The sequence below is a fragment of the Aristolochia californica genome, unplaced genomic scaffold, assembly GCF_029961685.1.
Source record: "Aristolochia californica isolate CCGP_79_NKW_82.1479 unplaced genomic scaffold, dmAriCali1.0.hap1 SCAF_13, whole genome shotgun sequence".
In the NCBI taxonomy this organism is placed as follows: Eukaryota; Viridiplantae; Streptophyta; class Magnoliopsida; order Piperales; family Aristolochiaceae; genus Aristolochia; species Aristolochia californica.
Genome location: NW_027181804.1, coordinates 2651223 through 2665961, shown reverse-complemented (window position 1 = coordinate 2665961; position 14739 = coordinate 2651223). Strand labels below are relative to the sequence as shown.

Below are 14739 nucleotides of genomic sequence, written 5' to 3'. Positions count from 1 at the left end.
TGTTGCTAGTACGAAGGGAGGGAAGAGATCCAATGAAGGGTCATTTGACCACTCAATTATAGAAGTGTTGTCGCACAGGTTGGGGCCAAACGGTTGGTGGGGATGAAGGGTGAAACTATGAGAGTTAGCAGATCCTAGGGTTGGAATCGAAAGAAGCTCTACTGCAAAGGGGATTTTGGTCGGATCAAGAAAAGAGGAACTGGAGGAAGGCTTTAATGAGAAAGAGGAGGAACCTTTATATCCATTCAGAGTCTTTTTATTCACGTAGAAAGTGGAGGGCCACTCTCTCTCATTTCTCTCGAATCCTCTGCCTTGGAAGCAGATAGGAATCAACACAGCGTGCCCACATCCCCATGCTTTTTCATTTTTTATTTTTTGGTTTCTTTAATGTTTCTCTCATGGCTCAAAAATGGCGGTTCTTTGTCTTCCTGGGCGTGAACAAAACGCTAGAAAACAAAACCAGCCCATGCATCCTAAAACTCGAGATGGGTTGGGAGATTATCAGCAGCGGAGAAGATCTGAAGATGTTCTTTGGTTAATGGTCTGGGCTTTGGAAGAAGTGAAGAAATGATGGATTTATCGTGAGAAGAGAAAATTTTATCTTATCTCACTTGAGTCGACCGTTACTTCTTTCCTGGACGCATGAGATTTTGCTGGGGAGAGAGAGAGGGAGGGAGGTCATTGAAATCTCTGCAAACAAGGACTGCAAGTTCGAATTATTCTTCTTCGGTGTATGATTGCTTTTGCATCCTTTCAGTCCTTTTGGACGGTCTGTGGTTCTCTCTCTAATTAATTTAAGCATTATCCGCAGAGGGAGACCCTGTCTGTACATTTATTTATTTTGCGTTTCTGGATTGCTGCGCAGACTGTGAATGGAAGGGGAGAGAGAGGGGACAGGACCCACTCATGGCTTTGGAGAGATGCCACTAAAAAAATCCCTTCTTGGAAGCCTTTTACACGTGATAAAGAAACCAACAAAGGCATTTGCATGCGTGAATGGGCTTCATCTGCTGACCCTCCGCTGTTTCCATCTCCCTTCCATGCTTTTCGCCACCTCTCTCCCATTGTAACTGCACTGTTTCTTGCTCAAATAATTACTTGGATTTTTTTGGTGGCTTTTCGGTGTTACTGATTTTGGTGAGCTCTGCTTATACTTATCTTGGAACGTTATCAGGTGTTGGAATCTTTATGTGTTTGATTTCTAGCTTTTGGTTTTTTACTTCTGAAGCAGTTTTTCCTTTTCTTCTTGGTTTCCGGGGAGTTTGATTTTTCTGTGTTGTTTGAAATTTTCGGTTTACTGTCGGTGATTTTGAGCTGAATGATGAGGATGGAATTTTGGATTTTGAGTTCTTTGTGTAAGTTGCATGGTGGGTTTTTTCTGTTTCTGAGCGGCAATTTAGCCACCAATTCTGGGTTTCGGATTTTCCATGCTATTTGTCATCTCTCCTTGTCTTTTTACATGTTTGTGAGAAATTTATGGTGGAGTGGAAACATGGATACTTTAGTTTCTGTGCGGTACTGGAGCTTTCCTTTCACGGATTCTTAGCAGTTGAAACTAAGGAAATGCAAATAAAGTAAAAGTGAATTTATGGAAAGATTTGATTTTGGGTTTCGACTAGCCACATTTGCAACTATCTTTTTTTCTCCTTCCCCTTTTAACGCATTTGAATCTTTGCTGTGATTTTTGGCATTAGTAATGTGTATCAAGCTTCTGCAATGAAGTTCCCTTGCTAACTTTTGTTTCTTCTGTTCTCCAAGTTTTCTGTTTTCCAGCACATGCAACAGGGCCACTTGAGAAGACTGAAAGTGACGAAGCGGGAGACAGAGAGAAGCATTTTATCAACATACTTTTTCTTTTCGGCTTGAGCAGTATCTTGACCACCATGCCCATAAGGCAAATGCAAGAAAGCTCCGAGAGGCATCTTGTGATAAAATCTCCAGCTCTCAGCTCCACGAGCTCAGCTGAAAAACCACTCAAAACTGTTCAAAATGGCAAAGGCCCACCTGAGGATCCTCAAATTTCTATTCCATCTACCGCCACAAGGAATAGGAACAGAAGGAAGAGGAGAAATGGGGCCAAATCCAATGGCCAGGTTGACGTTTTAATGCGCCAGGATCCAGGTTTTTGCTCCCATGGTTCGATGATCCTCCCTGCAACGGTAATTCATAGTAGTTATTCGGTGGTTGGAGATACTGCGTGTCAAATGCAGATGAATTATCCTTCTTCTAGCAAGTCCCTTAGGTTTCCACCAAGGCCGGGGCAGGGACAAGCTGGAGTAAAATGTATAGTAAAAGCTAACCATTTTTTAGCAGAACTACCAAACAAAGATTTAAACCAGTACGATGTAAGTCCCTTAGCTTTCCATTTATACATTTTATTAATGTTGTGTTTTTAATTACTCTATTGAGTTCTCATAGCAAGGAACTCTGTTGATGTAACTGATGCAGTAGGATGGGTATCCGTGCCTCTAACTCTTTAGAGTACAATTTCCTCTCTCTCAGGTCACTATAACACCTGAGGTAGCGTCAAAAACTGTCAATAGAGCTATAATTTCAGAGCTTGTGAGGCTGTACAGAGAGTCGGATTTGGGGATGAGATTACCCGCCTATGATGGAAGGAGGAGTCTCTACACAGCTGGGGAGCTTCCTTTTGTTTCGAAGGAATTCAGCATCAAAATTGTGGATGGAGACGATGGAGTAAATGGTCCAAAGTAAGGATTTTGTAAGTTAATTACTTCACATTCTGTGTCTTCTATATATTGTTTCTGTTGACAGTTAGCAAGAACGAACAGGTTCAATTTAAATGAAGTTCTTCATATAAGTATTTTGTGAATGCTTTGTTTCGTTTTTCTGCCCCTGTTAATTCTCCAGCCAGAAGTAAACTGGTTCCATTTATTCATTATGTTTTTAGGAGGGAGAGAGAATACAGAGTGTTGATCAGATTTATTGCTCGAGCAGACATGCATCACTTGAGTCAATTTCTCGCTGGAAGACATGGGGAAGCCCCAGTAGAAGCTCTTAAGATTCTTGATACTGTCTTGAGAGAACTATCTGCCAAAAGGTTTGTTCGTGAAATCTGGTGTGTATTTTACATTTTCTTCATCTTCCTAATGACTGCAATGAACACTTAAATTTTCACTTATAGAGTAATCATTATAGCCATTCCCAACTATGTTGAGGTCAGGTGAAATCTCACTTATACTGAATTGCTGATTTTCAAGGTATTGCCCTGTTGGGAGATCCTTCTTTTCACCTGATATTAGAACACCTCAGCGGCTTGGTGATGGTCTCGAGTCATGGTGTGGGTTTTATCAGAGCATAAGGCCTACTCAGATGGGCTTATCGCTCAATATAGGTAATTGCTCAGCACCAAGTTAACTGTTGCATTTATGATTGTTTAGCTCCTTGTGTTTAGTTTCTCTAATTGCTTTTGTCTAACCATCTATTAGATATGTCATCAACTGCATTTATTGAGCCCCTTCCGGTCATTGATTTCGTTGCTCAACTTCTCTCCAAGGATGTTTTGTCAAGGCCACTATCTGATTCTGACCGAACGAAGGTAGCACTTAATAATAATCACTAAGTCATGTATAGCAAGTTTGAATCGTGAGCAATAAAATCGATTTTCTGTTATTGCACTGGAAAAATGTTGTCAGGTAAAAAAGGCCCTTAGAGGAGTGAAGGTTGAAGTGACACACCGTGTGAATGTTAGACGAAAATATCGGGTTGCTGGATTGACATCACAGCCCACGAGAGAGCTCGTGTAAGATTCTGTCTTGTAAATTTCTAGACTATTAAAAGAGGCTGCAGAATGAAATTGTTCATACTTTTTTATGAATTTTCAGGTTTCCTGTTGATGAACACTCAAACCTGAAATCAGTAGTTGAATACTTCCGTGAGATGTATGGCTTCAATATCCAGTACACTCATCTTCCGTGCCTTCAAGTCGGAAACCAAAAAAAGGCTAGCTATCTTCCAATGGAGGTACTGATCGGGCATTTTAAATTTGACATCCCATATAGATATGATTAAATTAGGTGGAATCCTTTTCAAGATCCTAACCCAAAGGTTCTGATTTGCTGCTAGGCCTGCAAAATTGTGAGGGGACAGCGGTATACTAAAAGGTTGAATGAAAAACAAATTACTTCTCTTTTGAAAGTTACTTGCCAGAGGCCAAAAGATCGGGAAAATGACATTTTACAGGTTTGAAAAAGTGTTTACTAGTCCAAGTTATGCCATTTCTGTTGCTTGTACTGATATTAACTGTGTGTCCTATTAATGTGGTCGTTTATGCATGTGTATGTTTTCTTGACTGTGCACAAGGGCTTAATTTGAAGCAAGATTCTCACCTACATATTTATCTATCCAAATTACTTTACAGAAACCAAAGTAAGGGAAGCCTTTTTTTGTTCGATCTGCTATTGATACATATATTCCTCGCCTCTCTTGCACTTTATTCGTGTGGTTTATGCTGTAAAACTTTTCTATTATCTAGGCCTCAACCTAAACCAACCAAAAGTTTAAATGTTGGATCTTACTTAACTCTCTGGAAGACTTGATGTTACTTTAGTGATTATTCTTGTCTGAAGTAGGAAATACCAGATGTTGCCTGCAGTGAGGTTCCTTACATGGTAAATCATTTGCTGACAGAAAAGAATCTGGGTGTCTTTAAATGTTTATTTTGCCTTTCTTTTCTTAATTGTAGTGGCTTCAAGTTCATTAGTGCGATTTGCAAAGGGTTACATTCACTAAATTCTTTCTGTTCAATGCTTAAGCACGACTTTGATCTTGACCAGTTATTGGTCTGATCCACTGCATCATCTTCACAGCTAGTAATGTTAGCATTCTGATGGTGTTATAAAAACTGTGCAGATAGCTTTGGATGTTTCATACTTTTATCTACTTAAAATTTCGAATGTTCACGAATATTAAAATTGGAATGATACAGAGATATCAATAAAATTAAAATATTAAATTTTGATACTTTATCTGATGCCTACAATTAGAACGATACATAGAAGATTAACATGGCTTCCGCACAAGGATGACAGAGAGATGTCAAGAAATGGTTCAAATTTCTGATGGCAGATACAAAAATAGCTACGAATGTTAACATTTTCCTGCTTCTTTCTCATGTAAATATTTTTAAATGAGCAGACAGTTCAGCGTAATGCTTATGATCGAGATCCATATGCGAAGGAGTTTGGTATCAAAATCACTGAAAAACTGGCAGTTGTGGAGGCTAGGGTTCTTCCTGCTCCTTGGGTAACCTCAGCTTAGACTTTGATATGACTTTGATTTTTTTTTTTTTATTATTATTATTATTATTATTATTATCTAATATCTATTTCTGGTTCTCTTTTATGTAGCTTAAATACCATGATTCAGGGAAAGAAAAAGATTGCCTGCCTCAGGTTGGTCAATGGAATATGAGGAACAAGGTATGGCGTTAATATCTTCATATGAAAATTCTGAAAGAATGGAGACCATATTATTCTCATCTTGTGGACTCAAGCTTCTTCATTACCCCTTGCATGCAGAAAATGATCAATGGAAGCACTGTCAGTCGATGGGCATGTATCAATTTTTCACGTAGTGTTCAGGAGAGTGCTGCTCGTGCTTTCTGCAGCGAGCTTGTTCAGATGTGCCAAGTGTCTGGCATGGTGGAGCCTTAATATCTTCAGTGTCATTCATGGGTTCTCTTTATTGTATTTTATTTTTTAGACCTCTGAACTTGGTATTTGTGGATTATTACTGTAGGAATTTAATCCTGAACCTGTGATCCCAATCTACTCTGCAAAGCCAGAACATGTGGAGAAGGCCTTGAAGCATGTATGCAATGCGTCTCTTAATAGATTAAAAGCAAAAGAGTTAGAGCTACTCTTGGCCATTCTGCCTGACAATAATGGGTCCTTGTATGGTAGGTAGAATTTATTGAGCACAGATTTTGAATTCTTTGCTTATATGGTTCCTTTTAATACAAGGATTTCTTTAATGAAATTATTTGAGACCTTATACAACGTTTTCAAATGCATTTTCAGGTGATTTGAAACGAATATGCGAAACTGAGCTTGGTTTAATATCTCAATGCTGTCTAACGAAACATGTTTTCAAAATTAGAAAAGAGTATCTGGCCAATGTCTCCCTAAAAATCAATGTCAAGGTGAGTTGAGATTTTGGAACTGTTGATCCTTATTTTTTTTTTTTTTTTCGAGAAGCATTGATCCAATTTGTCTACTCTTTTGGCATTTGGATGGGGATCAGTAGTTTCTTTCTTGAAGACAGGATGTTTTCATCACACAGCATGTCTAGGGACTCAGGAATCTGAGAGATGAATTTCTCAGTTGTTGGCAACCTATCTCAACCATTACAATGAAGGTTACTGGTCAAAAACAAGTTTTTCATGTTAGGAACATTGGTCATACTTCATGGTGGTCTTAATGTTGCTTTACATGTATTACATTCCCAGTCCAGAGTCTTTAAGAGATATCGCTTTAAAATATAAGACTCTTATGTCACCGACATGCCATTCATCAGTCAGTGATGAAAGCTATCTTGGGAGTTGCACAACATGTAAGTTTGTTCTGAAATCAAACCCCTGAAGTCTGTTGATGACCTTATCCACGGCTATTAGTGACTCAGTAACTACTTTAATGACACAAAAGACATTTTGCAGCCATAGGAAGTTTGATAGCTATTTATGTTGTCATGTATTCTTAAGGTCAACTTTACTTCGGACCATTCTGGATTTCTTAATTTATGTGTGCTTTAGATGATCTCTGTCTTGTTCGCAGATGGGAGGAAGAAACACAGTTCTTTTGGATGCTCTAAGCTGGAGGATACCTCTTGTTAGTGATATACCAACTATTATATTTGGCGCAGATGTGACACACCCTGAGAATGGAGAAGAGTCCAGCCCTTCAATTGCAGCTGTACTTATATTACACCACCTCAAACCATATTATTCCTCTGTGTCAGTGCTCCCTTTTGAGATACTTAAGAAATTTGGCTTCTGATGTAGGTAGTGGCCTCCCAGGACTGGCCTGAAGTCACCAAATATGCTGGACTAGTTTGTGCTCAGGCTCACAGACAGGAACTCATACAGGATTTATTCAAGACTTGGCATGATCCAGTCCGTGGAACAATTAGTGGTGGCATGATACGGTATTAGAGATCTTCTAGTCTACCTTTCTTGTATTTTTACTATGCTAAAAACCATGCGATTTCTTGTGACTAAATGGTTTGGCTACAGCATGATTTATTCTATGTTATATCAGATGCTATCTGACCATATAATTACCTTAATTTCTATGTATACATCTGAATCAATGTAGTTTGTTGTTTTTACATTCTTTGCAGTTATAAAGACGATTGTGTTAAATTGAGGATTCGAAATAACTTTCTCATTTCAGCATTTTGTAACTTAAGCATTGTATTCATCATCATGTTCATGATTTTTTTTCCTTATAGGGATCTATTGATTTCATTTCGGAAGGCAACCGGCCAAAAGCCCCTGAGAATTATATTCTACAGGTGGACATTCTTATTATTCAAATTGATTTTTGGATGCACATATATATAATATATACTATATATTATATAAAAAATAATGTACCCATTGGACTGTTTAATTTCTCATGTGAGAACCTTGTGAACAGAGATGGTGTGAGCGAAGGGCAGTTCTATCATGTCCTACTATATGAATTGGATGCAATTCGAAAGGTAAGGGGCATATTAATTCCCATTTTTCTTCACTAATTGCGCCACTGTTACTGCTGTTTTAAAATGTTTTTCGAATGTAACAATGGGGATCATAACTGAGAATAAGTGGGTTATACAGGCTTGTGCATCTCTTGAACCCAATTATCAACCCCCAGTTACTTTTGTTGTGGTCCAAAAACGTCACCACACAAGACTCTTTGCAAGCAACCATAAAGACCGAAGCAGTACAGACAAGAGTGGGAACATCCTACCAGGTAACGTGTAGTCCATTGATAGTTCAGTTTTTTGAGTGAGCTGTTTTATGAAATATAGTCTTATATCTGGATTATGCATAAATGAAAAGAGATTTTGTTGCACAGGCACCGTGGTTGATTCTAAAATCTGTCATCCCACAGAGTTTGATTTCTATCTCTGCAGCCATGCTGGACTTCAGGTATTTTCCTTAAATTTTTGGGACTAGAAAGAGTCATTCATGTCCATTCCTTCAATTTTTCAGGGAGATGGTGGGGAAATATTCCTCCCCCCTTGAGAAGGAACAAGTTCTAAACATTGGATAAAAATTGGTGGAACACGTTAAATAATCAGAATATATATTAAAGCACATACTCTTGTATACCAAGAGATGATCTACTACGTTGGATTCAGTGTTTGGTTTTCGCTGATGCAACTCAACAATTTCTCGAAAAAAAAAAAAAAAAAAAAAAACTGATGCAACTCAACTGAAAAAAAGAAGAAGAAGGAGAACTTATTTAAGACATTGGTTATCTGAAACGATGCAAGGGTTTCTATATGAAAATCTTTCAAGAACTTATTTAAGAAAAGAAAATCCTTCATGCACTAGAAGAGATCTGTTGCAATTTGCTGTGTTTTTTTTTCTCAATTTGCAATCATCACCTCTGCACTCTCTCCCTCAGGAGCTTTCTTAATACATTCCTATTTCTCGTTGTCGAAAAAACAATTATCTACATTTTGGTTATTGAATATGAGTTTAATTGTTTTACTTCCTGGCAACATATGCCTAACTAGTGATTTAGCTGGCTGATCTTTTAATAGGTATTTGGAGAAAATGCAAGATGATACATTTTTCTGCCAACATTATTTTTCATTGTCATAAAGCATATGCACTTTGGATATTCATTTTAAGCTGGTACTAATTTATTTCTGAATAATGAAAATTTAATATCAGTGTGCTACATCTAGTAAAAGATGTGGTGGCAATTCAATTTTATTTCCTGGAAATACATCTTAATTCTCATTTTCTTTACAAAGTAGTTTTTGTGCATTGCCACAGGGCACGAGTCGGCCAGCCCATTACCATGTTTTATGGGATGAAAACAATTTCACTGCAGACGGAATACAGTCTTTGACGAATAACCTCTGCTATACGTAAGTAGTCTTAATTCATCTCTTTTATGGTTTTATTTCTATCACAAAGCGAGATGAAACAGGAGATGAATTTGATAGTGGTCTCAGAAATTACTGCATTAGTCGGGCAATATTTTTGGTCAATGGGTGACTAGGGCCTTTGGCTCGATGGAGACAATGGGGGCTTTCTTGTGTAAAATCTTGGGAATTCAAAAAATATTTATATATATATATGATCTACAGTACTGCTGAGCTCCCTGGAACTACTGATAGCATTCTTCATTCCTTTAATTTGCAGGTATGCGAGGTGTACAAGATCTGTCTCTGTAGGTGTGTATCAGTGATTAGTGTTCACATCTCTTAGATTCTATTAAAGATTGCATTAGTCCCATACTCCTAGCCAATTACCAGAAACTTTATTGTACAATGTGCTGCACTTTCACTTACAAGCCGACTGTCGGAAAACTTTTTATACCACTCTTAGAGAAAAACCAAAACCTTATGGAATAGTTGCTTCACAATAATTTCCATAGCCCTCTTATGGAACACTTTTTTGCAACATTAGCTCCTTCATGCCTGAGTAGCTCAACCATATCTCTGGTACTGTTGACAAGACTGTTGCAGTATCAGAGAGCATTATACCTCTTTTCATGCATTTAGGTGTAGTACTACTATTTTGAACTCTGTTAATATTGTGGACCTATTGTGATGCAGTTCCTCCTGTATATTATGCACACTTAGCAGCATTTCGAGCTCGCTTCTACATGGAACCTGACCTTCCAGAAAACAGCTCACTGGTAGGAGGCATGAACCAAACAGTGTCACACTCCCCACGTTCCGCGGAGTCTGGTGTGCGTTCAATAGGGGAGTCGGGAATACGTCCATTGCCAGCACTTAAGGAAAATGTGAAGAAAGTGATGTTTTATTGTTAAAATGATGGTGAGCCATTTATCTATCTGATTTGTTGCATCTGTAATCTCTCTCTGCATGTCCTGTTTTTTTTTTTATCAGTGGTGATCTCATCAGATTAGTGCATGTATAGTTTCGTTATGCAGCAGCCCATTTTCTTTTCTTTTTTTCCAAGCAGTCTTTGCACTGTATTCTATTTTGATGTTGGTCTCACTGAGAGGGTTCACATAATCTCCATCTTCATTCCTTTCTGTATTGGTGAGTTACCAGGTGTAAAGAAACTCATTAAGAAGCCATGGTGATCTTTAATGAATTCTTTTTCTGGGTTTCTCTTTGTTGTGTTGCCTTCAAGCTAGAGTTATTAACATGGGAGATGCAGTAAGGATTGGAAAAACATATGAGGCTAATGGGAAATTAGAAAGTCAGTCTTTGCATTGAATCAACTACATTGGAAAAGAAAAGGCAGAAGAATGACATTGGGTTTTGAATACTAAAAGCAGTGAAGTTTTGTATTTTTTAATCATTAAAACTTTAAAATATTATTATTTTTCTTTCATTTTTCGTATTTATCCAAACAAATAAAAAAATAAAAAAATCTATTTCCTTTTTTTTTCTGATTCGCTTGCAAACCCAATTGAGTCAGTTGGATTATTTTCTTTGACTGGTTTCTAAAACCCTGTGGCAAACACGTACACGATGGAGAGAAGAAAAGTGCTGGTTAGATAACTCACATAGGAAAGGAAAAACCAGGTGTGGTAGAAAATTTGACGATTTTAGGTTCAATAATGGGATTAGGGTAGAGTTACGGCAAAAGATTAGAAAAAGGGAAGGGAAAGGATTGAAGGCTGTTCTTCGTATTGAAATTAGAGGACGGTGGATAAATGGAGACGCCCAATCTTTTTCCTTTTCATTACATCCTTCTACAGTGAAGCTAATCTTCTTCTTTCTTCTCCAGTCATGATTGCATGGGTGTCAGTCCAAACACGGCGTATTAACAGAAAGGAAAAAATTATTAATTTGATTCAAACTCTCTACTCAATCCTAATCCATGATAAAAACACATTTAAGTTCCTGAAACACTCAGAACTCTTAACGTCTAATCTAGTTTAAGTTCTTGAGCACCATCGATGCCGTGAGATGTAATAAACTCTTTCGTCTTACTGTTGGCTATTTGCAAGAGAGGCAGAAGAACTTCGTGGGCTAAAAAGACCTCCATTGTGCTGTCTTCGATGAAGAAAACGGAGAGATTATGGCTAAATTAAGTGTTAACCTTCACGATTAGAGGAAGACCACATATAAAAAAAAAAATTGGGTTTAGTTTTTCTTTCTTTCTTTCTTTTTTGAAGATCCATGGCAGCACATGCAGAGTCCCTGAAGCGTATCACATCTGGAAAAATTCCGAAAGAGAAAGAAGACTGAAAAGAAAAGGACAAAATTATCACATTTCCTCCTTTTGGCACCGATTCACCTTTATCTATTCTGCAACCAATCCAATTTTAGCCCATAAAAGACCTCAACCGTATTCTACACAGCACTGCCTGTGTGCTCTTTAAAGCAGAAATGCAGAAAAGTATATCACACCAAACTGTCTGTGTATAGTACACTGTCATCATTCTGAGTGACTTGATGCTTATTTGAAAGGAGATTTCATCCTTACAGCTTAAAATCCACTTCCCTGAGACATGCAGTCCAACGCGCAGTTCTTGCCCATGGAACGCAATAAATTTCTAACCAGCTGCAACTACTACTAATTTCAGAACTATTCGAGGAAGAAAGAATGGACAAAGTGTACGTGGACTGCACCTGTGTCTTACCTTATACTACAGTCAAAAAAAAAAAATAAAAAAAAATTCAGAACTGATACGATCATTCAACATCTGGAAGATGGTTGAATCCCCAGAATAGAAAACTCAGAATCTCTCCTTTTTTCATCGCCATACTTTCCTCCGATACCCCTCGTCAGTGGTTTGCTGTGTCACAGATAAGTTTGCCATTTGAGTGGTGTGGTCAAGAGAGACGGCAGAGCTTCCACTTCATGCGAAGGGGCCTGGAAAGGGCATGAAAACAAGGGATGAACAACCGGACGTGACGTGCCATCTTGTGTCTTTGATCGAACGGGGAAACCAGATGCCATTGAATCGAACTGGATGACGTTAGGGTTTCCTTTTTGCTGGCGGAAAAAAAATGGTTCTCAGGAAAGAGAAAGCGAAAAACGGAAGCGGGACCACCGGGAGGGGTGGTCCTTGCCCAGGTCCAAGGGCGGTGGGAAAGTTCAAGAAACAGGCACGGGAAGAAAGGCACTGCCGGTTTGAGTCTTGGAGAGAAGATGAGGCTGTTTATGTGCAGTCAAAAAAGGAGAGAGAAAAGTTACAGGACTTTGGCCATTGTTGTTTGAGCTTTGAGAATTCAAAAATCTGACTCTTAAGACGCACAGTTTATATCAAACAGAGGCGAAAACCTATAATGTTCTCCAGAAGAGAGAGGGAGAGAGATGGTTGAGACAGCTTTGTTTTTAAGTGAGACCCATTATGGTTTATGATCACAGAGGCCTGAAAGAGAGAGAGAGGAAGGCGTAACTGAAATGAGAGAGAAAGATTGGAACACTTAGCTGAAATGGACCACTCCGTAGAAAAACCATTAAAGCTGCAATTCTACTTACTAAAGCAAGAGAGAACCAGCTAAGCTTTCTCCGTTCCATCATTTTCCCTGCACTAGACAAAAATATTACGGAACCATGTTCGTCTTCAAAGAAGTTTTTAAGAGCAAACGTGACCTTCTTGAGAGCACCATGAATAGGGCATGTGATGAGACAGTACCTATCTAATGGCCGTAGCCTTTGTTTTAAAAGGGACTTAACACAGTTAGGTCAGTCCCCTTCCAGCATTCCTAGTGAACATCGATCTTTAAACCATGTCTTTTGACTTTTGGCCAATTCATTTAAAAAAAAAAAAACTGGGTTTACAACATACCTAATTCAAATCTCTGTATTGTCTTAGTTTAGTTCTTATAGTGATTCTACTGTATCTTCGCACCATTGATGATATCAATGGAAGCTTTGTTTGACTCTTCAATATATCTCTTAGTGGGTCTTAGAGACAGATTTAAGACCTGCATTAGCCCAAGAATCTCCTGTCTTTCTCTTTTACTGCCTCGTTTTTTTTTTTTTAATCAAATGAGGTGTTCTTCTTTTAAATACATCTTTTGATATATGTTTCTACTCTGATTCTAAGCATCTTTCCTATCTTATTGAATAAAACTTCACAGTCCCATCAGTTCTCTTTCTTATGTTTCATATTTGCTAAACTAATCGAGCTGATGCTAATCTTCAGAAAGAAAACAAACAATTACTTACAGTGTACTCCGAATCTGCTGCCAGAACGTCATATCTTCAGTAAGACAAAACTTTCTGTTTGTAAGTATGTGGCTACGAGTAATGTAAAAAATCTACAATATACGCGCTGCCTGTACATTTATCTCTTCAGATGGCTAGAGTGAATCACTGAACCGTTAAAGTATCTTCTACGGTGCCATGAATTTCAAGTATAAGAAAAAAGTTTCAATAATACAAAGTATATTCAAGTCTGCAACTAAGAATCTTAAGATGCGTTTCTAAAGCAAGTGCAGATTGAAACATTAGTTGGAAAGAAGAATTTGAGACTAAATGGTAGTTTACGGTAGTGAATGTGGAACTTGAAGATGCATGTTTAAACCAAGGAGTCATAGGGGTTAAATATGAATGGAAGAGAAAATGTAAAAAGAGGTGTTAAATATCAAATAGCCATGAGAAGATGTTAAACCTGGTTAAACGGGGTAAGCAGAAGAAGAAGTTGGGATCGGGTGCGATGATGAGTGGAAAAAATGACATCTGCGAGCAAGATATGAAGGAGGAAAGAAAAACATCAAATACGAAACAGATATCTAAAAGAAAAGAAGAAACGATGAAGAAAAATAGAAAAGCACGGACATACATGATTCTGCACGTTTATGATATCATAAAAGAAAGATTTGCACCAAAGTTCAGGCCGTAAGCGGTTCTAAAACATTGTAACTAGGGAATAAAAAATCACATCTGAGAATTTCGCTTTCCTCTTTCATCTCATCAACAAACAAGTCTATCCAAAGAGAAAAATAATCCGAATCCATCAAAACAAGACAAGATCTGGAAAGCTCAGAACCACGTTAGGAGATGCAATCAACGATCTCAGCTCATTACATATTCCCATAATAGATCAAGGAACAACACCACGAAAATCCATAATACTCTCGGTAAATACATAAAGAGGAGGTGAAAGAACAAAACAAGAGTGTAACGAAGATTGAATTGATCGAAAATCACAAACCCTAGCAGCTTCCGTGTGGCTGCGAACCGAAACACGAATCCGCGAATCGAAGTTCATTATGCTCCCATTGAACAGGTGAAACTGTCGCATGATCTGGTTTTCTGGACGAATTCAATACCAGATCATGCTGGCAGCTTCAACTGCTATTGGTGCACTACCAGCTGCGGGGAGTCCTTCCTCGGTCTCCTCCCTGCAAGAGGAGGTACAAGAGAGGAGGCGAAGATGAATAAATAGAGGTTGTGAATAGAAGCTGTCGCATTGCTAATGCTACTAGTTTCTTTGACAGCTGTAATATTACAAAACTGCCCAAACAGTAAAAAAACGGGATTTTTATAGCATTTAAAAAAGCAGTGGTCCCAAAAGTAGGGAAAATTGAATATTGTCATACCCACGCCACTACCAT

General features: G+C 38.2%; 1 protein-coding gene and 1 non-coding gene across 2 annotated transcripts; both read left to right on the top strand.

Moving 5' to 3' along the window:
* The first annotated feature begins 1285 nt into the window (after positions 1-1285).
* On the top strand, positions 1286-10326 carry LOC137949063 (protein argonaute 10-like). The gene is made up of 23 exons (XM_068795328.1): positions 1286-1355; positions 1759-2345; positions 2503-2711; positions 2912-3061; positions 3222-3355; positions 3450-3559; positions 3657-3763; positions 3846-3984; positions 4087-4203; positions 5158-5265; positions 5370-5441; positions 5541-5663; positions 5761-5920; positions 6042-6163; positions 6795-6932; positions 7022-7164; positions 7471-7533; positions 7659-7722; positions 7841-7976; positions 8082-8155; positions 9014-9108; positions 9386-9417; positions 9802-10326. The coding sequence occupies exons 1-23, from the start codon at positions 1319-1321 to the stop codon at positions 10017-10019; spliced, it is 3138 nt and encodes a 1045-aa protein (XP_068651429.1). The 5' UTR covers positions 1286-1318; the 3' UTR covers positions 10020-10326.
* Positions 4980-5080, top strand: LOC137949141 (U6 spliceosomal RNA). Its single transcript, XR_011111713.1, has one exon. It is a non-coding gene; the product is annotated as a U6 spliceosomal RNA (small nuclear RNA).
* Positions 10327-14739: the final 4413 nt, after the last annotated feature.